General features: G+C 55.9%; 2 protein-coding genes across 7 annotated transcripts in view; one reads left to right on the forward strand and one right to left on the reverse strand.

Moving 5' to 3' along the window:
• Nucleotides 1–15619, forward strand: LSMEM2 (leucine rich single-pass membrane protein 2). Of its 2 annotated transcripts, XM_005308760.4 has the most exons (4): nucleotides 1–364; nucleotides 6267–6407; nucleotides 7161–7382; nucleotides 7817–15619. In XM_005308760.4, exons 1-4 carry the CDS (start codon nucleotides 343–345, stop codon nucleotides 7948–7950), a joined length of 519 nt encoding a protein of 172 aa, XP_005308817.2. In that variant the 5' UTR covers nucleotides 1–342; the 3' UTR covers nucleotides 7951–15619. The 2 variants fall into 2 exon arrangements, 1 of the variants encoding a protein (XP_005308817.2); XR_010589140.1 differs by lacking the exon at nucleotides 1–364 and adding an exon at nucleotides 3676–4310 and having other exon boundaries at nucleotides 6267–15619.
• The window catches only part of IFRD2 (interferon related developmental regulator 2), a 21753-nt gene continuing 13675 nt past the window's right edge, over nucleotides 13501–21578 (reverse strand). For all 5 annotated transcript variants that reach the window (XM_065551394.1, XM_005308761.5, XM_065551396.1 and 2 more), the window contains exons 6-12: nucleotides 20381–20431; nucleotides 19144–19325; nucleotides 18599–18704; nucleotides 17930–18067; nucleotides 17089–17217; nucleotides 16774–16869; nucleotides 13501–15942 (exon numbers count right to left, since the gene is read on the reverse strand). In XM_065551394.1, coding sequence (XP_065407466.1) covers nucleotides 15862–15942; nucleotides 16774–16869; nucleotides 17089–17217; nucleotides 17930–18067; nucleotides 18599–18704; nucleotides 19144–19325; nucleotides 20381–20431 — 783 coding nt within the window. In that variant the 3' untranslated portion in view covers nucleotides 13501–15861. The remainder of the gene's footprint in view (nucleotides 15943–16773; nucleotides 16870–17088; nucleotides 17218–17929; nucleotides 18068–18598; nucleotides 18705–19143; nucleotides 19326–20380; nucleotides 20432–21578) is intronic.

Raw genomic sequence — 21578 nt, forward strand, 5'->3', positions numbered from 1 at the left:
CTCAGCTTTTGGGCCCTCCCTACCCTCTCCAGCTCCGGCTCAGCCTGCATTGCTCCCCAGGCTGGCTGCCTCCCATTCCCCTGGCTGCCCCCAGCTGTGGCGGCATCCCAGGCATTCCCTTAATATAGCCCATCGCACCCCCGCCCCAATTCATTCCCCCTCTATTTATAGCTCCTTGGTGGGCTCCTCTCAGGCCTATTTTAAGCCCGAGCAGTCAGCTGTCAGCACCAGCGCCGGCTTCCCGGGCAGCTCCCAAGGGACCCGGAGCCCTCCTCTGGCGGCTCCCACGGCACGGCCACTGGCAGAGGCACAACGGCTGCAGCGGTTGCTGGCCCCGCAGCGATGCCAAGGGAGGCTGGAGAAGGTATGGGGGAAGGGTAGTCGTCAGGGGCACTGTGCCCGTCAGTGTGTGGGAAGGGGGTGGGATGGAGGGCATGGGAGCCGTTCCCCTGCTCCTGTGCCAGGCTTGAGCTGCCTCCCTCAGTGTTCATCCTGCCAGGCACAGCCGTGGGATTACAAGGGGAAAGTGAGGCCACCCTGGCCTAGCCCTGGGAGGGCAGAGACCCCAGGCAAGATCAGACTGGAGGAAGTAGCTGCCAGCACAGGCCTGAGAGGGGGCCCCAGCATGATCCCAGCCCAGGAGAGGCCAGGCTTAAAGGTGGAGCCCCCAGCTCAGGCCCAAAATGGGGCAGGCAGCTGCAGGTGGGTCCAAGGCCAGGCTGACCCCAGCGAGGCTGCTGGCAGCACAGGCCGGCATGCAGGGATAACTGCACTGTCGCTCCTGCCAGCCTATCAGGGTGTTAACACCCCATTAACCCCCTGGTTTCCCATCCCCACGTCCTATGGGGCTGGCTCAGTGCCTGCTCTGCACTTCGCTAACCCCAGGCTGGGCACTGCCCCTCCCTGACAGTTGGGCACAAGACCGGGGTGCCATCAGCTCAGGCTTAGGGCAGCAGAGAACGCGCAACAGGGAGACGCTGGCAGAACTGGGAGTTCCTTGAACATGAGCGCCAGCTTAACCTGCTTGCAGGAGACCTTCATGAGCTATGGCATCTCTGTTTTAAAGTACCAACCCCCCAGCCCTCACTTAGCTTGGCTGACACATGATGAGATTGAGCCATGGCCCTCCAGTACTAAAGACCCAAGCTTACGCTTGGGGGGCCTGTATTGGTTCATAGTCTCTGCTGATTGGACCAGAGACAGACCCATACCACACAGGGCAGTAGGACACATGTGCTGTGTTAAGGTTGATGATCCTTAAAGCCCCAGCTCCTGGAGTCATGGGAACACATGAAAATGTGAGCACCTTTTTTTAAAAGTACGTTTCTAGCCATTATGGTTGCAAAGACAAGCTTGAAAATGTGACTCCCCGCAAGGTGTCTGAATGCTCCAAAGTGAGAAGACAAAGGAAAAGACCCCAAAATAGCTTTTTTTAAAAATCTCACGATTTTTAAAACACTCTCATGATTTTGCTGGAGCCTGCCATGGTTGTTGGGGCTGGCCAGATGGCTGAGTCCCTCACTGGCGCTGGGTTGGTTAAACAGCTCGAAACACCTTAATGCTGGGCTTGCCTCTAGCTGGCTGGGTCCCGTTGAAGCAGAAAACTAAACCCTACAGGAGGGGGACCCTGTGACACGTAGGCTGGAGCAACCGTTGGCTTTGTGGTGTGGGCAGCAGAACAACGCAAGGGTCGCATCAGTAACTAGTACAGATGCCTGGCTGGTGAGGCTTGCGCACATGCTCAGAGTCCATCCAATCGCAAGATCTGGGCTCGGGACAGAATTTCCCCCCAGGTCAGCTTGGCAGAGTGACGGTTATGTTAAGGTGACAGGGCTAATAGGCTCCAGTGTTTGTTGCCGGTGGATACATTTCACATGGGCCAGGTGTCTCCTCCCTCTCACGCAGCTCCAGGAGTCTGGCAGGGATGACTGCTGCTAAACAGCCTGAGCCTGAAACGGGCGCATCAGACCTGGGTGATGGTGGGCAATTTTTGGACCTGTGGGAATCCAAAGCTGTGCACAGAAGCTGTCTGCGGGGGTGGGGGTGGGGCCTTGGTAACAGGCTCTGGCAAGGTTGTGACTGGTTCATCAGCTCATGTTACAAACTGCAGCCTCACAACTGGCCCTACCTGGTGTCCTTGATCAGAGAGGCCAAGGGTTGAACAGGTCCCAGAGGTCACGTCTGGGGCATTGGCAGAGAGACACTCTGCTGGTATCTGGTCTGTGAGCAAAGCAATGCTCGCTAGTCTGGCACTGCTAGTCAGCATCGTCCATCGCTGCTTCATTGTCAGCCATCAGAGTCTTTGCCCATCAGGTCTGAGCAGCACCACCACCACGTGCATTAACGTGTCTGTGAGGTGGGGAGGATTCCCCTCCCCATTATACAGCTGGGGAAACTGAGGCATAGAGCAGCAATGCAACCTTCCCAAGGTCAAGCAGTGAGTCTGTGGAATAGATGGGGGTTTCAACACCCTCGCCCTGCCCCCATTTCCAGATGTGCATTAACCATTCTTGTACTTTGTATCAATGCTGATAAGGGCTGGATCACACTAGTGAGCCAGCCGGGAAAGGCGCCAGCCTGCCCTCTCTCCCCCAGCCATCTAGTGCCAATTTAAAAAAGGGCCAACCATTTCCTGGGATGACGTAAGGTGGACCCCCTTACGAGCGACAAGGGTAACCAGAACTGACCCTGAGAATTTGTGGGGGCTGAGGAAAAGGGTTTGGGGAGAGCATGAGGAGGACTCAATGGGGCTCTCTGGGTGGGTGGGGGCAATGAACTGCTTCCTCTTAGCAATGATTCGTCCCATTCTGCAGAAGGTTTTGCTTGTCAAATGGCAGGTGGCAGTTAGGCTCCAATGTCCAGACCAAATGGATTTTGCATGGACACAGCTAAGGACAGGCACCGTTTTAGGCGAGTGGGGCATTAGCATGATTAAGCCAGGTGGCATTAACACGTCAGCTGTGTATTTATGGCCACGTGGTAGTATAACATCAGTGTGCAATGCTCATTTAGGGCATGGCTCATACCAGCCTCTGAGTCCTGCCATGGGCTGGCCAGGAATGACACCTCCGCTGCATCCTGTGGGATAAATCCAGCTAAGTGCACAGGGGTGTGACCGGCTGTAACACGCTATAGCGATGCCTGCTTGGCATAGCTTGGATGTGACTCCGGGTTGCCTGCACCAAGCAGTGGGACTGTGTGGTCCAGTCCATCTGCAGCTCCCCCAGAGACTCTACACAAGAAGGGGTTCTGCATGGGCAGAAGCTGCCAGATGAGACCTGGCAGGACTAGGAACCAGAGGGAAAGTGTTGTGAGCAGGGCTGGTGCAAGGATATTTTGCGCCCTAGGCGAAACTTCTACCTTATGCCCCCCGTAACATGGGTTCATTGAGGGCAAATCCCAACGAGCCTTTATAGACTCCAGGGGCCAGCTGTGCCCAGGGGCTGCTCCCAAACCAGGTTCCCCGCTCCCTGCACCCTGAACTTCCCTGGAGGGTGCACAGCCCCGCCATGAGCCCTCCCCACCCCACCGCGGCGGCCCCTGCCCCGAGTCCACTCACTGGCTTTGCCGGGCTTGGGCTGCTGCAGCAGCTCGGCAGGGAGGAGCTGCCTTCTGGGGACTCCTGCAGCAGATGCATGTGGGCAGAGGCCCCCGTACGCCCCCCCGGCTCCACCCTCGCCGTGCTCAGGCTCTGCAGCTCCCAGGAGTGTGAGCTGCCGCCCCTCCCCCTCCTGGAGCTGACTCAGGGCCCAGGGCCCCACGCCCTGGTGGTGGCTCACATGCCCAGGAGCCGCAGAGCCCGAGCATGGCGAGGGGGGAGCTGGGGAGCGCACGGGGGCCTCTGCCCGCATGCATCTGCTACAGCCTGCAGGAGCCCCCTGAGGGGGGCCAGGCCACAGCCTGGGCAGGAGGGGCGGGGGCGCGGCTGCTCCCTGCTAGCAGCGCCACCGCCTTTGCAGGGCTCCTGCCCCCCTGTGCCGCACCGGCTCCTCCATGGCTGGGGCTCACTGCCCCCGCAAGCCGATGCTCTGGCTCTCCGGTGCCTCTGGAAGGCGACTTCTTCCTGCTGAGCCAGGGCACCACTTTTTGGCACCCCAAGGGCCATCCTTAGGATTTATGGGACCCTATGCAGTATTATTAAACTGGTGCCCCTATGCCCGATGGCAGCCTGAGCTTGCAGCCCGGCGGGGACAGAGGGACAAGGCAGAAAGAATAACAAAACGCCCGGCCTGCCTCACTGTGTCCGAGAGTCTCAGTTCCCCGCAGAGACCCCTGTACCCTCTCCCTCACGCAGAATGGACATGCAGAAGGTACCTAATTAAAAGCACTAAACTTGGGAATAAAAAATGTCAGTCACAGGTTTTTTGATATGCCCTGAAGTTTGTCAGACATTTATTTGGAAAAACTTTGTAGTAAGGGCGAGTCAGCTGAATACAACATTCAATATGGAATACATGATGCAGCTCTTCTCTGTTTTACATTTACTTAATCAGTATTTCTAAGCTGATTTTATATTTTAAATGTACTCTTAAGCCTTCATAAAGTAATCATTCCAGATTACTACATATTTAACTCACTGAAACTGACATTATTTTAAATGAATCAGTCACAGAGGTTTAGTGTGTTCATAACAATGTTAATTGCTTTTAGAAAAAGGGAACACTAATTTACTGTGTGTGATCTCCATAACTATACACATGTTTATGAAATTTCACCAACTTTAAAAAATATGTTTCCAAAGATTTTAGGCATAACAAAGGATTTTATATCTTATTAAGGTACTGATTTTGCTTAAAACTAGTTCATCAGATAGTCAGAAGTAAAGAAAGGGAAACTCTGTCCAGCTATCTGGAAGCAAAGGGCTGTTGCTTCCTTCAGTGGAGGGGGGGAGGAAGAGAGGGTGAAGGGAGAAATGGATGGACAGAAAGGACAGGAAGACTTTGGAAGTAAGTTTTTTTTACCATAATAATTAAAATGTGTATTTTAGATAAGGGTGGTCTTTTGAAGAATTTATTTAAAAAAACATATGTTTGAAGATCCAAGCATTTAAGGCTAAAGATGATTGTGCATCTAAAAATCTATGCAAGGATTTTTTAGAGATGTGATTTTATAATCTTCACCAACTCACTAATGAAATATTTTTAAAGCAAATTTTAAACTAAGGTCCTGTAGGTAGACTGACATGTTCTGAGTAAATTACAGTCTTGCACAACTGTTTTTGTCAGTACATTCAGAAACTGACAGTAGATATCTGGGCATTGGCAAATGCCTGTTAAATGTCTTCATTACCCCTTGAATGGCTCTTTAACAGTTTCAGTGTTGTGCTAATAGGTCTGGCAGGCTGGAGACTGTTTCTCTTTTAACTACTAGATCCCCTTCCCAGGAAAAAGAACAGGAGTACTTGTGGCACCTTACAGACTAACAAATTTATTAGAGCATAAGCTTTCGTGGGCTACAGCCCACTTCTTCGGATGCAGTAGCCCACAAAAGCTTATGCTCTAATAAATTTGTTAGTCTCTAAGGTGCCACAAGTACTCCTGTTCTTTTTGCGGATACAGACTAACACGGCTGCTACTCTGAAACGTTCCCAGGAAGACTCAGAGCCTGCAGGAAGGGTCAGAACAGGGATAGGAAAACCAGTAGGGTGGACACTAAGACCCAGTGGTGCCCCAAATTTTCAGGTGCTTTACCCAGCTGCCTATGCCTGAGGATGACCCCGGGCGCCCCAACCACTTGCCGCCCTAGGCCACTGCCTAGCTCGCCCAGTGGTTGCACCGGCCCTGGCTGTGAAGCCAGGCTAACAGGTACCTCCATGAGTTCTGGGGAGAGGTGGTGAGAGCCCCATAACTTGGCCATTTAACCTGGACAGGACACACTGCAGGGAATAGAATGTAGGGAACAATCCTGCCTCCTGCACTGCCATGGCTAGCTATGTTCCACTGAAACAAACCAGAGTCAGAGTTTCAGAGTAGCAGCCGTGTTAGTCTGTATCCGCAAAAAGAAGAACAGGAGGACTTGTGGCACCTTAGAGACTAACAAATTTATTAGAGCATAAGCTTTCGTGGACTACAGCCCACTTCTTCGGATGCATCCGAAGAAGTGGGCTGTAGTCCACGAAAGCTTATGCTCTAATAAATTTGTTAGTCTCTAAGGTGCCACAAGTCCTCCTGTTCTTCTTTTTGCAGAGTCAGAGTGAAACTGACCAGGCTGAGGGCCAGGGGCCAAGCCAGCAGACCTCACAGCTCCTCCTCCTCCTCCTCTGACAGACACTGCGGTGAAGTCAGACACCTCCTCCCCCAGGGAGCCCATCGACCTCAATGGCAACGACCTGGCGGAGATCAACCTGCACTCGGTGGAGTCCATCAGTGACCTGTACTGGGTGTCTGGTGGCCACAAGGCTGCGGAGGGTGAGGACTATTCCCCCCAGGGGCTGCCTGTGCTGCAGGCCAGCTGGGCTGGGGCAGCAGGGACTGAACCTCTGATGTCTGGATCTCTCTACCCTGAGCTAAAGAGTCCAGGTCGGCTAGCCAGGGCCATAGCAGGCTCATCAGCTGCTGTATGGCCCAGCCACCACTAGAGGGCGGCAGCAGGGCACTACACAGACCACAGCATCACGGTCACTTTAGGAGCATGGTGATGGCTGAGGTGGGGGCGAGTCTGGGGCTGAAACAAAGAGGCTCTCAGCACTGGGGGGGCAGGGGAGAGATTGGCTCTGAGGCTCATGGTTGTTGGGGGGTGTCAGCCTGGGTAATTAATGCCAAGTCTCCCCCCCCCCCCCAGTGATAGGGCAAGTACGGGATAGCCCTGGGGTGGCGGAGAAGGAAAGGAGCTGTCACGGGGTGGGGGTTTGCCCAGATCAGGCTGGTTCCTCCCTCAGGACACCTGCCGCCCGACTGATTCTGTTGCCAGCCTGGGATTGCTTAGGCAGGGGTCGAGCAGCGCTATGCCCTTATGGGCACAGGCCTGGGAGTGGCACTGGGACAGTCCGCACTGGCATGGCCCTGCAGTAGGTCCATTGCATGGCATGGGCCTGGCACTGCAGCAGGGAAGCTCATCACCCGCCCTCATGCAGATGCTTCTCAGTAGGGCTGCTGGGCAGTAAGGGGGCAGCGGGAGCATTAGGGGCTGGTGTCTCACTCTTTTCTAACCTCTCCCTCCAGGGAACAGCCCGTCTCAGTCCACCACCCCACAGACCCCTCAGGCCCACTCCACCAAGCGTCGTGTGGCTGGATCAGCCCTCCTGCCGACATTGCGAGCCGTCCGCACCACCCCCATCTGCCCCTGCTTCCGCCCTGCCTGCTGCCGCACAGCCCTCTTCGCCCTCCTCGGGGCCCTGGTGCTGGCCAGCCTTGCCCTCGCCACGCTGGCCGTGTACCTGAGCGGTACGTGGGACCATTTCCTTCAGCACTCGCCACACTGACCCCACCCCACTGGGCTGGGGGCACCTGCTGGGCAAATGGGACCTGGCAGGGGTGGCCCATGTAGAATCAGAGCACTTGGGTGGGGATCCTCCTGGGTTCAAGGGCAGACTCCCTGAGCATCACCCCATTTTCTAGCTGAGCTCCCAGGCTGTCCACAGGGGGGCACTGCGGCACAACAGAGGGGGCTCTTGGGCTCAGATGGAGCTCAGGGCTGAAGCAGTAGTAGGTGCTGCTGGGTGGGCCTGCCCCCTCGTGGCTTGGTTTGGCTAGAGTCGGTCCCTCTACTGCAGGTTATGAGTTCTAAGCCCATGGTGACCATGGCTATAGGCAAGAAGGACCAGGATGGGGTTTGGGGCCAGGAGCACCACCCACAGGGTTTTCTCTCTCCCCTGCAGTGCTGCAGAGTGAGTCGCTGCGGGTCCTGTCCCAGTGGCTGGAGGCCCAGGAGGAGTCTGTGCGGCAGATGAGGGCCACAAGCCTGCAGCTATGGAAGCGGTTGAATATCAGTGAGGCCGGGGACCAGATGTGAGCCACCCTGCCCGACCTGCTGCTTTCTCTGATGGGGCACTGCCTCCTGCACCCCAGGACAAGGAGACAGCACCCCCTCTCTGCAGGGAACATGGACTGACCAGAGACCAGGCTCTCTGGGGCCAGGCCGAGCACTCCTGGCCTTGGGGGGCCTGTGCTGGAGTACTGGGGTCTGGTTCAGCAGCAAGCAATGGACTAAGGGGGGGGAGTAGTGAGGAGAATCCCCATCCTTACCCCCGCCCACCAGCACCCTATTTATTATCCTCTCCAGTCACACCTTATTTATAACCCTTCCCCCTCTAACAGGAGCTTTCCCCCCACTATTTATCCTTTCTTAATCTGCTGGGAGAGCAATACCGTGGTGCACAGACAATCCAGGAACTTTTTGGAAAGTGTAGGGGACAATTTCCTGGTGCAAGTGCTGGAGGAACCAAGTAGGGGCAGAGCTCTTCTAGACCTGCTGCTCACAGCCCAGGAAGAATTAGTAGGGGAAGCAAAAGTGGATGGGGACCTAGGAGGCACTGACCATGAGATGGTCGAGTTCAGGATCCTGACACAAGGAAGAAGGGAGAGCAGCAGAATACGGGCCCTGGACTTCAGAAAAGCAGACTTTGACTCCCTCAGGGAACTGATGGGTAGAAGCCCCTGGGAGAATAACATGAGGGGGAAAGGAGTCCAGAGAGCTGACTGTATTTTAAAGAATCCTTATTGAGGTTGCAGGAAAAAAACATCCCGAGGTGTAGAAAGAATAGTAAATATGGCAGGCGACCAGCTTGGCTAAACAGTGAAATCCTTGCTGATCTTAAACGCGAAAAAGAAGCTTACAAGAAGTGGAAGCTTGGACAAATGACCAGGGAGGAGTACAAAAATATTGCTCAGGCATGCAGGAGTAAAATCAGGAAGGCCAAATCACACTTGGAGTTGCAGCTAGCAAGAGATGTTAAGAGTAACAAGAAGGGTTTCTTCAGGTATGTTGGCAACAAGAAGAAAGTCAAGGAAAGTGTGGGCCCCTTACTGAATGAGGGAGGCAACCTAGTGACAGAGGATGTGGAAAAAGCTAATGTACTCACTGCTTTTTTTGCCTCTGTCTTCATGAACAAGGTCAGCTCCCAGATTGCTGCACTGGGCAGCACAGTATGGGGAGAAGGTGACCAGCCCTCTGTGGAGAAAGAAGTGGTTCGGGACTATTTAGAAAAAGTGGACAAGCACAAGTCCATGGGGCCGGATGCGCTGCATCCGAGGGTGCTAAAGGAGTTGGCGGATGTGATTGCAGAGCCATTGGCCGTTCTCTTTGAAAACTCATGGCGATCAGGGGAGGTCCCGGATGACTGGAAAAAGGCTAATGTAGTGCCCATCTTTAAAAAAGGGAAGAAGGAGGATCCAGGGAACTACAGGCCAGTCAGTCTCACCTCACTCCCTGGAAAAATCATGTAGCAGGTGATCCTAAGGAATCAATTCTGAAGCACTTAGAGGAGAGGAAAGTGATCAGGAACAGTCAGCCTGGATTCACCAAGGGCAAGTCATGCCTGACTAACCTAATTGCCTTCTATGATGAGATAACTGGGTCTGTGGATGAGGGGAAAGCAGTGGATGTGTTATTTCTTGACTTTAGCAAAGCTTTTGATACGGTCTCCCACAGTATTCTTGCCAGCAAGTTAAAGAAGTATGGGCTGGATGAATGGAATGTAAGGTGGATAGAAAGCTGGCTAGATCGTCAGGCTCAACTGGTAGTGATCAATGGCTCCATGTCTAGTTGGCAGCCGGTTTCAAGCGGAGTGCCCCAAGGGTCGGTCCTGGGGCCGGTTTTGTTCAATATCTTCATTAATTATCTGGAGGATGGCGTGGACTGCACCCTCAGCAAGTTTGCAGATGACACTAAACTGGGAGGAGTGGTAGATACGCTGGAGGGTAGGGATAGGATACAGAGGGACCTAGACAAATTAGAGGATTGGGCCAAAAGAAACCTGATGAGGTTCACAAGGACAAGTGCAGAGTGCTGCACTTAGGACGGAAGAATCCCATTCACTGTTACAGACTAGGGACCGAGTGGCTAGGCAGCAGTTCTGCAGAAAAGGACCTAGGGGTTACCGTGGACGAGAAGCTGGATGTGAGTCAACAGTGTGCCCTTCAGTAAAGCGTTTGATACTGTACTGCACGAGCAATTATTGGTTAAATTGGAAAAGATGGGGATCGATATGAAAATCCAGAGGGGGATAAGGAACTGGTTAATGGGGAGACTGCAGTGGGTCGTATTGAAGGGTGAACTGTCAGGTTGGAGGGAGGTCACCAGTGGAGTTCCTCAAGGTTCGGTTTTGGGACCCATTTTATTTAATCTATTTATTACTGACCTCGGAACCAATTGTAGGAGTGGGCTGATAAAGTTTGCGGATGACACAAAGCTGGGAGGTATTGCCAATTCTGAGGAGGATCAGGATATTCTGCAGGGAGACTTGGATGACCTTGTAAATTGGAGTAATAGTAATAGGATGAAATTTAATAGTGAAAAGTGTAAGGTGATGCATTTAGGGATGACTAACAACAATTTTAGTTACAAGCTAGGGACGCATCGGTTAGAAGTAACGGAGGAGGAGAAAGACCTCGGGGTCTTGGTAGACCGCAGGATGACTATGAGTCGACAATGTGACGTGGTGGTGAAAAAAGCCAATGCAGTCTTGGGATGCATTAGGCGAGGTATATCTAGTAGGGATAAGGAGGCGCTGCTTCTGTTGTACAAGGCACTGGTGAGACCACATTTGGAGTATTGTGTGCAGTTCTGGTCTCCCATGTTTAAAAAAGATGAACTCAAACTGGAACGGGTACAGAGAAGGGCCACTAGGATGATCAGAGGAATGGAAAACCTGTCGTATGAAAGGAGACTCGAGGAGCTCGGGTTGTTTAGCCTGACCAAACGAAGGCTGAGGGGGGATATGATTGCTCTCTTTAAATATATCAGAGGAATAAATACTAGGGAGGGAGAGGAATTATTCCAGCTCAGTACTAATGTGGACACGAGAACGAATGGATATAAACTGGCCGTGGGGAAGTTTAGGCTTGAAATTAGACGAAGGTTTCTGACCGTCAGAGGGGTGAAATATTGGAACAGCCTTCCGAGGGAAACGGTGGGGGCAACGGACCTGTCTGGTTTTAAGATTAAGCTAGATAAGTTTATGGAGGGAATGGTTTAATGGGATAATGCGAGTTTCGTCAAAGGAACAGCGTGACATCGCTGGTAAATAGTATAATGGCCAATGAGAGTCTGGCTGGAGAATCTTGCCTACATGCTCGGGGTTTTACTGATCGCCATATTTGGGGTCGGGAAGGAATTTTCCTCCAGGGTAGATTGGAGGTTTTTCGCCTTCCTCCGCAGCATGGGGCAGGGATCGCTAGCTGGAGGATTCTCTGCTAATTGAAATCTCTAAACCACAGGATTTGGAGACTTCAACAGCAGAGTCAAGGGTAAGGGTTGGGATGGCTTTGTGGCCTGCATCATGCGGGAGATCAGACTAGATGATCATAATGGTCCCTTCTGACCTTAAAGTCTATGAGTCTTGTTGCCAAGAAGGCTAACGGCATTTTGGGCTGTATCAGTAGGGGCATTGCCAGCAGATCGAGGGACGTGATTGTTCCCCTCTATTCGACATTGGTGAGGCCTCACCTGGAGTACTGTGTCCAGTTTTGGGAACCCCACCTACAAGAAGGATGTGGAAAAATTGGAAAGAGTCCAGCGGAGGGCAACAAAAATAGGGGGCTGCAGCACGAGTTATGAGGAGAGGCTGAGGGAACTGGGATTGTTTAGTCTGCAGAAGAGAAGACTGAGGGGGAATTTGATAGCTGCAACTACCTGAAAGGGGGTTCCAAAGAGGATGGATCTAGACTGTTCTCAGTGGTACCAGATGACAGAACAAGGAGTAATGGTCTCAAGTTGCAGTGGGGGAGGTTTAGATTGGATATTAGGAAAAACTTTTTCACTAGGAGGGTGGTGAAGCACTGGAATGGGTTACCTAGGGAGGTAGTGGAATCTCCTTCCTTAGAGGTTTTTAAGGTCAGGCTTGACAAAGCCCTGGCTGGGATGATTTAGTTGGGATTAGGTCCTGCTTTGAGCAGGGGGTAGGACTAGACGACCTCCTGAGGTTCCTTCCAACCCGGCTATTCTAGGATTCTATGAATACAGATTTTGTATGTGACAATAAAGCTGTGCTAGCACCCTCCCCCCGCCCCCCATCAACCTCCTCCTTCCAACAGCCCCATGGGAGCTGGCTACCAGCTGGCTCGAGCAGGCCAGGAAGCTGCTGTGGGTGGAGTTCAGGGCATGGCCCCCACCTCAGCTGGTTCTGCCCCCGAGGGAGGGGCCATGGTCAGAGCCCTCCAGGTGTGGGCACCTGCCAAACAGCCTGAGCCTAGGCACACCCTGAAGCTGCTCTGTCTTTGCTGGGGAGGGTATAAAGGGCCTGTGCTAGAGGGGTCCCAGCCCAGTGGTGGCTGGGGGAGCCCAGGGCTCAGGCCTGAGGGGCACCAGCCCAGATGGGAGAGGCAGTTAGACCAGGAATGGCAGACACTGGAGCCTGACCTTCCATGGCTGCAGAAAGCAAGAGCCCATGAGGGCTTGTTTAGGACTTCAGGCCTTTTCTGTAGAGAATCAGCCCTGAGTCTCTTCCCACCCTTAACCCAGGGTTCGCAATCTATTTATCATTGTGGGCGGTATATGCAGCCCATGTGTTACCTGGGCTGCAGGTTGAGAACCACAGTGCCCCCCCCCAACCCCTTTGCCCAGAACCCCCTCCACGGAGTGGGGCCAGGAGCAGAGTCCAAGGTGCATTGTGTGGGTCTGGTCAGCAGCCCCAACACCACACAGGGGGCAGGCAGCCCGGACCCTGCCGTGCAAGCCAGGCAGGCAGCTGGGACCCCACCACACGGGCCACATGAAGCCCGTGTTGAGAACCACTGCCTTAGCCCCTGGAAGTATTTACTAATGGGCACGGTCGATTCTCCATCCTTCTCAATGTTCAGATCAAGCCAGAGTATTTTCGCAGAAGCTCTGCTCTGGGGATTAGTAGGGGAGGGCTCAGGCCTGTGTTACATAGGTGGTCAGACTGGATGGAACCCATGAGACAAAGCAGTAGAGAGCTCCACTCTGGCTCCCCCCAGTGGCAAGGGGCAGCTGCCACAGCACAGGTGCAAGAGGCAGGGTAGCTGGAATGCTGCCTCTTGCTCCCTTTGCAGGGCAGGATGGTTCTGTGGGTGAGGCTGGCAGGGGGGCACCAGCCCTGCATGCATGTCAGGGGGCTGGGAGAGGGCAAGGTCCCATCCTGCACTGCCAGATGCAGACAGGAGGCGGGAATGCCTGGCTCCTGCATGGAGGAGGCAGCCCTGGTGCAGGGAAAGTGTGTGCTCAGGAGCTGCAGAGATGGCCCTGGGGCACACTGCTGCCCTGAACAGCCCATCCCAACCCAGCAAGCCCTCCCATATCCAAAGCTCTGATCACCTCTCCCTGCCCCTCCCCAGCAGGGGATGCTGCCCTACACTTATCACCTCTGAAATCAGACCAGGCAGCCCAGCCATTTGCCTTTTAATGATCTCTGCTAATCACCCTGTTATAAAACCACTCCAGCAATCCGTTCCAGGGAAGCCCTGTAGGATGGGGTGAGCACCCCAATGGCCTGGGGGCGGGGGAAGATGTCTCTCAAAACAGCAGCACCAGGAGGCCCTGGGCCCAAGCAGAGCCTCTGCTGGGAGCTGAGGCTCCCCTCAGCAAAGTCCCCCTCCCTTCATGATACAGAGCATGAGCTGGGCCATGCTGCTGTCCTGTCCCACCTCGCTCTGCCCCTGCTGTCTTTCTTCTCCCCCTCTGGCACAGTTGTTTTGTGTGCCCCCTGGCTATGGCAGAGCCCAGTCCAGCAGAGCAGCAGCGAGAAGTTGATGTGATCTTCCTAGCCAGAGAGCACCTGGACCAGCTTCGGCCTCTTAGGCCATTGTGCTGTCAGAGGGAGACCATAGGGAAGGCCTCAACCCCAGGCAGGGAGCCACCTTCAAAGCACTCCAGCTGAGATGCTTCTGGGTGCCCCCCCCCCAAACACCCAACAGGCAGGCAACAGGGCTCAGAAGAAAGTGAAATTGCAGCCCTCAGAGAGGCAAGTCTTCATGAGGGAGGGCAGAGGGAGGGTGTTTCCTGGCCTTCCCCCCCTGCAAGCACGGCAAGAGGGGGCACTACAGAAACAGGGGACCCTCCCCTCCCACCACATGCTGTAGGGTCCCACCAGGCACAGCTCCAGTTTTTTTGCCACCCCAAGCAAAAAAACAAAACAAAACAAAACAAAAACAAAAAAACAAAAAAGAGGGGGGTGGGGGACAGAATGTGCCACCCCAAAGGGCCGGAATGCCGTCCTTTGAAAAAGTGCCGCCCCAAGCACATGCTTGGGACGCTGGTGCCTAGAGCCGGCCCTGGGCCCACTAAGCCTGCCTGTGTTTTGGGGGTGGGGTCAGCGTGGGGGAAGAGGAAGAATCACTTCTAAAGGGGATTTTTAAAGAGACAATGCCTGGTTAAAGCAAGCACGTTCCACATGCCTCATTGAGCCTTTACAAAGCTTGTCCTGCCCCCACGGTGGACCTTTGCTCCCTCAGCATGGTGAGTTTCACCTTTCCCACCTGCTCAGTTTCTCTCAGCTCTGGGGTGGGGGGCAGACAGGGCTGGGGCTAGTCCAGGCAGTGCACTTCATTAATTACTATTAGACTGAGTCAGACCTGGCTAACAGGGTGAGATCTGTCCAACAGGGACAGAGCTGGGGGAATATGTGCTGGTAGCCTGCTCCAGTGCTCAGTTCTAGGCCCTGATTTCTTCATCACCCACAATCCCCATCCTCATCTCCTAGCAGCCAGGGGCCCAGGGCCCCGAGCAGGCTGCCGCTCACTCCAAGATCTCCGGCTTCTCTCCGGGGGGGAGAGACACGGACTCATCTCCCACTCACTGGTAACACTAGGGACTGCATCAACCCCTCTCAGCAAGCAATCCCCACTGCAAGCTCTGTCCTTCCCTGCATCTCCCTATGGGAGATGAACCCCAAGACCCCACCCTACAAAACAGAGCACCCAAGGGGAGCAGCAGCTCCTCAGCAGTGGCCCTACCCCCATAGGGCCCTGTTAGTTCCATCCTGACAGTGGTTGGGGATTTCTCTCAAACCAGTGGCTGCTGATGGCCCACGGGCCCTTGGGGACATCCTGAGCCATGCTCATGGCTCCTGGAAGGGCAGGGGAAGAGCTGGTTGGCCTGTGCACATGGGAAGGGCCCAATGCAAGGCATTGTGTATTGGGGACAGCAGGGCACGAACACGGGTGCTACGGGGGGGTAACTGAGGAACAGGGAGAGTGGAGGGGGAACTGCCCCTCCTAATGCCACACGCTCAGCATTTCACCAGCCACTTCAATTGCCAATTCCCACTTCACCCAGCCAAGCTAAATAGCTCCCACAGCAGGGGAGAGAACAAGACACTCAGCTCAAAATCCACCTCCCCGCTGCCTCCAGCCTACCCCCCAGGCTGTGCACTGATTCACAGCATTTCCATGGGACAGCACCTGGAAGGCCCAATGCGCTCGCAGGAGCGGGGTGGGGTGGCCGGAGGAGGCTAAAATCACCAGCTAAAGCGGGGAGCTTCCCCCACACCCAAACCTCACTTACATTTTTTGGGTTAAAAAACTAAAACCGCCCCATGGCCCTCTCGTTGGGATCCACCAGCCACACCATTTAAATACAAGTCTGTACATGTCTAAAAGCCCCCCCGACTGGGGGTGAGGGGCATGGCGGGAGCTGATGGAGCTGGGAGGGCCAAGAGCCCCACCCCCCAGCTCCTCCCCTGTGTCACAGTGGTCGGGGTCTGCAGTCCGTGGGTTGTCCAGGAGGCGGTGGAGGGAGCAGCCTCCGTCACAGGACATCGGCTCGCTTATCGCGCACACGGCTCCTGGCTTTTGTCCGGGCTTTGAAGGCGGCCGAGTTGTACAGGTGCTGGGGGTGAGAGGATAGGGAACAGTCAGCTGGATGGGGAGGTACAGGACTATGGGGTTATGCCATTAGGGCCCATCTACCCACCCTGGCTGGCCCCAGAGCACAAGGCAGGGTTGCTTGTGGGCAGCAATGTTGGTATACTCCGCATCCCCAGCCCTGGGGCTCCCAGCCCTTCCCTGGGGAGATTACGCAGCCAACGCTGGTGGCTTCTTCCTGATATGCCACCTATTAATCCTCTACATCCCTGCACGGGGCACTCCACCAGATCCTCCCCCTTCCAGCCGGCGCAGTCGGGGTGGGGTGGGGGGGGGAGGGCATCCCCTCACCAGAGAAGGAAGCAGCTGCTTTGGCCAAGTGGGGTTCGGTCTCACTCGCTGGGAGAGCCCAGTGCCTTGGCCACCCAACCTGGAGGTGTCCGGGCCCAGTCCCATGTTAACGGAGCTCCTGGCACTGGACCCACCATCCCAACAGGCCCCGGGAACCTGGCCCGAAGTGGGAAGGGAGCTCCTGGTTCTGGACCCCTGAGGCTCGTGGGGAGAGCTCCACCTGGAATGGGAGCTGTCCCCTCTGCTCTTTCCAGCCTGGCCACAGGAGCCAGAGATGGACTTTAGCTGGGTCGGCAGAGTCCTCCCAGCCATCACAGCTCTGCCAATCTGCAGCCTTTGCCAATCCTCCCCTGGTGCCTCCCCGCAAGGCTCCCCTCAAGGAGGGCTGGGAAACCAGTGCTCTGCCCTGCCCAGCACCCCCTGCGACACAGGCAGCCCCTGCAGGGGACGCTGGAGCCAGGCAGAAAGGGACCACAGGCCTGGCTCAAGGCGCTGACCGACGTACCTTCTCGAAGCGGGAGATCTTACTGGCTTTGATAGCTGCAGCGTCCAGCACCAGAGGAGGCCCCAGGTCAAAGATCTCACGCAGCAGCTCGTTGTTCTAAGGGTGACATGAGACGAGACCTGTTGGTGCGCCCTCCGGGCTTCACAGGGAGGGGGAAGCCGCTTCCCCGCCCCACTGACGAACCCCCCCGCCACACACAGTCGCCTGGAGCAAGGCAAGCACCTGTTCAGGAGACACTCCCCCTGACCTGGGAGGGTCTCCGATCCCACCTCTCCCCAGCCAGACCTTCTCAGCACCCTGCTCCCAGTATAGTACCTGCAGGTGATGCCTGACCCCGGAGCCCAGCACCTCCTTGAAGGCGTTGTACATTCTCCTCCTGACCCAGCTGTCCACGTACATGCACTCCAGGCCAAACTTGATGGTCTCCTCATGGCACTCGCCATTCTGGGGGCAGGGAGGTGGCATTAGTGCCTCGCCAGGAGAGCACGAGTCCCCCCACCCCCAATCCCACGCGCAGCCAAGGAGCATGGTAAAGAGCCACCCCTAGCAGGGGATGCCACTGGAGAAAGCAGGGCCCATGAGCCCAGCAGCTCCCAGCAGGCACAGCTTAATGACTCACCCACAGTGCACTGGCATAAGCCAGCTGGCAGTTCTCCTCAGATGCGCAGACCCCTGTGCTCTGGGGAAGACGCCCACCTTGGGACAGCTGAGGTGCCAACATAGCCGCCAGCCACTTACTATTTCATAATCCCTGCAGACTGGCTGGCAGCGGCCATCCCAGCCCCTTGGCATTCTGACACATGCTCAGCCCTGCAACCTGAGTGGGTCACACACTGGGCACTGCTGGACTGAGACACTCAAAGTCCTTAGTGACTGAGCCCTTTGCCGGGCTACACCTCCAACCCCACTAGGGCAGGGTCACCTCAGGGTGGCACGACCCCACCCCCAGAGAGATTCCAGCGAGGTGCCAGCCGGGACCTGCAGTCAGGGCCGGGGCAGTAACAGGCTGAAGGGGGCCTAGAGCTTTGTATCCCAACAGAGAACCCTGCCAAGCAGCCCACTAGCAGGACCCAGGCTGGCCTCTGCCCTGGGCGTGCCCGGTTCTAGCTCACACATCAGTGAGGCTTCTCTGGGGCTGGCAGGGATTAGTGGGCACCTCAATGAAGTGCAGCACATCGCGGAAGATGGAGCGCTGCTTGCGTCTGTCCGTCTTGGCCCGGTACTTGTTGCTGTCGGTGGCCAGGGCTTTGAGCTTAGTGCACAGCAGGTCCGTGTCCTCGTAGAAGAACTCCTCCTGTGCGGGAGGGAACGAGGTTGGGAGATGAGCAGCCTGCTTGGAATTTACTCCACAGCTCGAAGCCTGGCTGAGAACAGGGATTAGCCATGGCTGGAGTGCTAGGAGTGCCTGGAGCCCAGCTGCTGGGATTTCCCCGGATAGGGGCAGCTGGGCTGGGAGAGCTCTCTAGTGGGGGAGCAGGTCCTACTGCTAGTCTTCCCAATGGACACCACCCACTGAACACATAACCAGCCCACGCCCCGGGCATCCCCTGCCAGCGACGTGGATCGTGGCAGCAGGGGACAGACAGGCACCCTGCCAGGAGCATAGGGAAAGCAAACAGCAAGAGGTGAGAGCAAGCCAGCCCCCTTACAGCAGGAGCCCTGGGCAGGCTTCCCCAGACAGACAGCCTCCTCTGCTCCTCGCTATTGCAGCACTGAGCTGGCCACCAGCTTGTGGCAGACACACCACGGCTGAGGGTTAGCCTTTCCACACAGGCCCCACTGAGCACTGAGCCTGCCTGAGCCCTAGCAGCACCCCAAGACGTACCTCCAGCTCGTGGGCCAGCTCGAAGAGCAGCGCGATGGTCTCGCCCGCCACAATCCGCAGGTTGACGTTGTCACTGGACAGCAGCAGCGGCAGCTTCAGTAGGTGACTGCAGAAGGAGAGCTGGGGAATCAAGGCAGAGCCAGCGCCAGATACGCTGCGCTCGCCTGGGCATCTCAGAGGGCAATGGGCAGCCTGGAGAGACCTTCTTGGGCCTTGCTCAGGCAGGAGGGGGTGGAGACAGACCAAGGGAGCCAGTCTGCCACACTTCCTATGGAGAGTGGCTAGCACACTCCTGTGCTACTCACCAGCCACAATGGAGACTGACCTGGCCAGTGCTTGAGTCCGGGCTAGCTCCCCCCATACAATGGATGGGATACTTCTCCACTCAGTCAAGCTGTTCCTCAGTCAGCCCCACAGTCCAACGCCCTGCCACCCAGCCGGTACAATAGGACATGCATTGCCCTCTGAACCCTTGGCATGAAAGAGTCAAATGGCAGCTCACCCCCGGCCCACATCTAGATCCTTAGCATTGCCAGGTCACTCACTTGTCCAGAATCTTCTTGATCTGGGAGCTGGGGCAGATGGTAAGGAGCAGGGACCAGGACTGGAGGGCGTTGCAGTGCAAAGTCTGGAGCAGGGGGCTGTGGTGGGTGGGGACAGAGCGGCCCTCCTCTGGGCAGGAAGTGCCAAAGATGCCCTCCAGGCAGGCAAGACAGGAAATCAGATCCTAGGGCAGGAGAGAGAGTGAGCACACCAGGGAGTTACACAGCCAGAGGAATCGAAGGGCAGAAATGAGCCCCAGCAGCCTCTGATGAGAGCATCTCAGCTGGGTCAACACATCCGGGGTCTGCCCATAAAAATGGCCCTACTGGGTCAGGCCAAAGGTCCATCTAGCCCAGTATCCTGTCTTCCGACAGTGGCCAGTGCCAGATGCCCCACAGAATGAACAGAACAGGTAATCATCAAGTGATCCATCCCGTTGCTCATTCCCAGCTTCTGACAAACAGAGGCTAGGGACACCATTCCTGTCCATCCTGGCTGATGGACGTATCCTCCATGAATTTATCTAGTTCTTTTTTGAACCCTGTTATGGTCTTGGCCTTCACAACATCCTCTGGCAAGGAGTTCCACAGCTTGACTGTGCATCGACTGCCTAACCCAGTCATGAGCTGCAGGGGGGTGAGGGTGTCTCTTGGTGCTTCCACATTGTCCTGGTCACAGATGAAGAACTAGCCCCGGAGACTGGCTGCCTATGGATACTGGCAGCAGCTGGAGGTGCAAGGACGTGAAGATGAGGGCTGAAGACTCCCGCATCCTATGCAACATGGCAGCCAGTTCCCTGGGTCTCTCCGAGGGTGGGTCTGATCATGGGGGACAGAAACGGCTGCTCTGGTAACAACATGAGGATCACAGCCCCTTCCCCACCGGAGGGGAGACATCCATCACCCAACTAGGCAGAGCCAGGTGGGACAAAACAAGCCAAGGGCAAAGCTAGTGACTGGTGAACTGGACATTTCCAGGGCAGGGACAGCAGCCAGGCAGGACCACCAGGCTGGTACAATAGCACTGCAGACAAGGAAGGCTAAGACCACCTTCCCTGAAGCAGTCATGTGACGAGCAGTAGCAACTGCTGCACCCCTCGAGATGGTGGCAGTGGTGGTTCGGTGCAACTGGCTCTGGGGTGTGGAAGGCAGGGGACAACCAACCCTATTGGGGCTGAGCAGACTTCCCTGGCTTTTCCATTTAAAGCACCCATTGGGTGCTAGCCCACGGCATAGTTACCTCCACATCCGCAGCAGCGATGTAGCAGCACATACCCAGGGCCGTGGCACACTAGACAGGAAGAGGAGCGGGTTATGGAAAGTAATGCAGGGCCAATCCCTGCCCCTAGCTCCCAGTGCCTAACTCCTTCCAAGCCACCCCTCTGGTAAAACCCTCCGGCGTCACGAGCTAACACAGGCACCTTTGCTCTAAGGCTATGCTTGGGCACCTCCCCTCCCCTCCTGTGGGAAATGGCCAGGAAGCCCTCCGTTTACACCAGGGATTGCGCTGGCTGATGTGGCCCCGCTCCTGGCCTCCATGGCTCTTAGCGTGCCCCACATTGGCAGGAAGCAGGGGGCACAGAGCAGAAGCAGACAGTGTTCGGGTGATTTCCTGCTGGTGGCCAGCCTAGGGGCTCTCTCTCTGCAACGCAGGCACAAGGCAGGGCAAGCTGCCCTCATGCTGCCTGCCAGTGTTACGTCACCTATGCCCTGCAGGGACCTGTCTATGGGCAAGACAGTGGTCCAGCCTCCCAGGCCCAGTCGATCCCTGGCCTCTGAGCATGCCAGGGAGGAGGCCAAGCGGGGGCAGTTGGGTTGCATGATCCCTTAGGGCCCAGGAAACTGGGCTGATACTGAACCACTTTAAGTCAGTAAGGCTGAGGCTGTTCTCCTTGTGGGAGCACACCACACAAGCAGCACTGCTCAAGGTGGGGGGTGCCAGCTCTGGGGGTCGGTGAGAGGCTAGGTGTGTTACAGCCCAGCTAGGGAGCCCTGGATCTGCAGCCCAAGCTGGAGAGACTTTGTTTAGTGCTGGCAGCTCCCGGTTCATACCCTGGTGCTGGCTAAGAGGGCAGCTGTTACTCTAGCATGTTCCAAAGCCGCACCCCGTGGCACGTGAAGCTAAGGATTGAGTGTAGTCAGGAGCCTGGGCATCCTGTGTCCGGGGCAAGCTGCAGTCTGATTCCTAGCAGAACAGGGATTGGGGTGCCGCCCTGCTGGCCCGAGGGACAGCGCACAGGGCGGCTCAGGAGGGAGGTCTCCTGTCTCTGAATCCCTGGGGCTGGCCCGCCTGCTTTGATTCCTCTAGCCCGTGTCCCTGGATATAGGGTTGGACGAAGGGGGAAGGTCAGGCCTCCACGTCTCAGTTCTGGAGAGTTCCGTCCCACACCTGAATGGTTTCATTCCCTGGATCGTGGAGCCAGCCTCGCAGACAAGAC

This window comes from Chrysemys picta, chromosome 7 (assembly GCF_011386835.1).
Source record: "Chrysemys picta bellii isolate R12L10 chromosome 7, ASM1138683v2, whole genome shotgun sequence".
NCBI classification, from domain to species: Eukaryota; Metazoa; Chordata; order Testudines; family Emydidae; genus Chrysemys; species Chrysemys picta.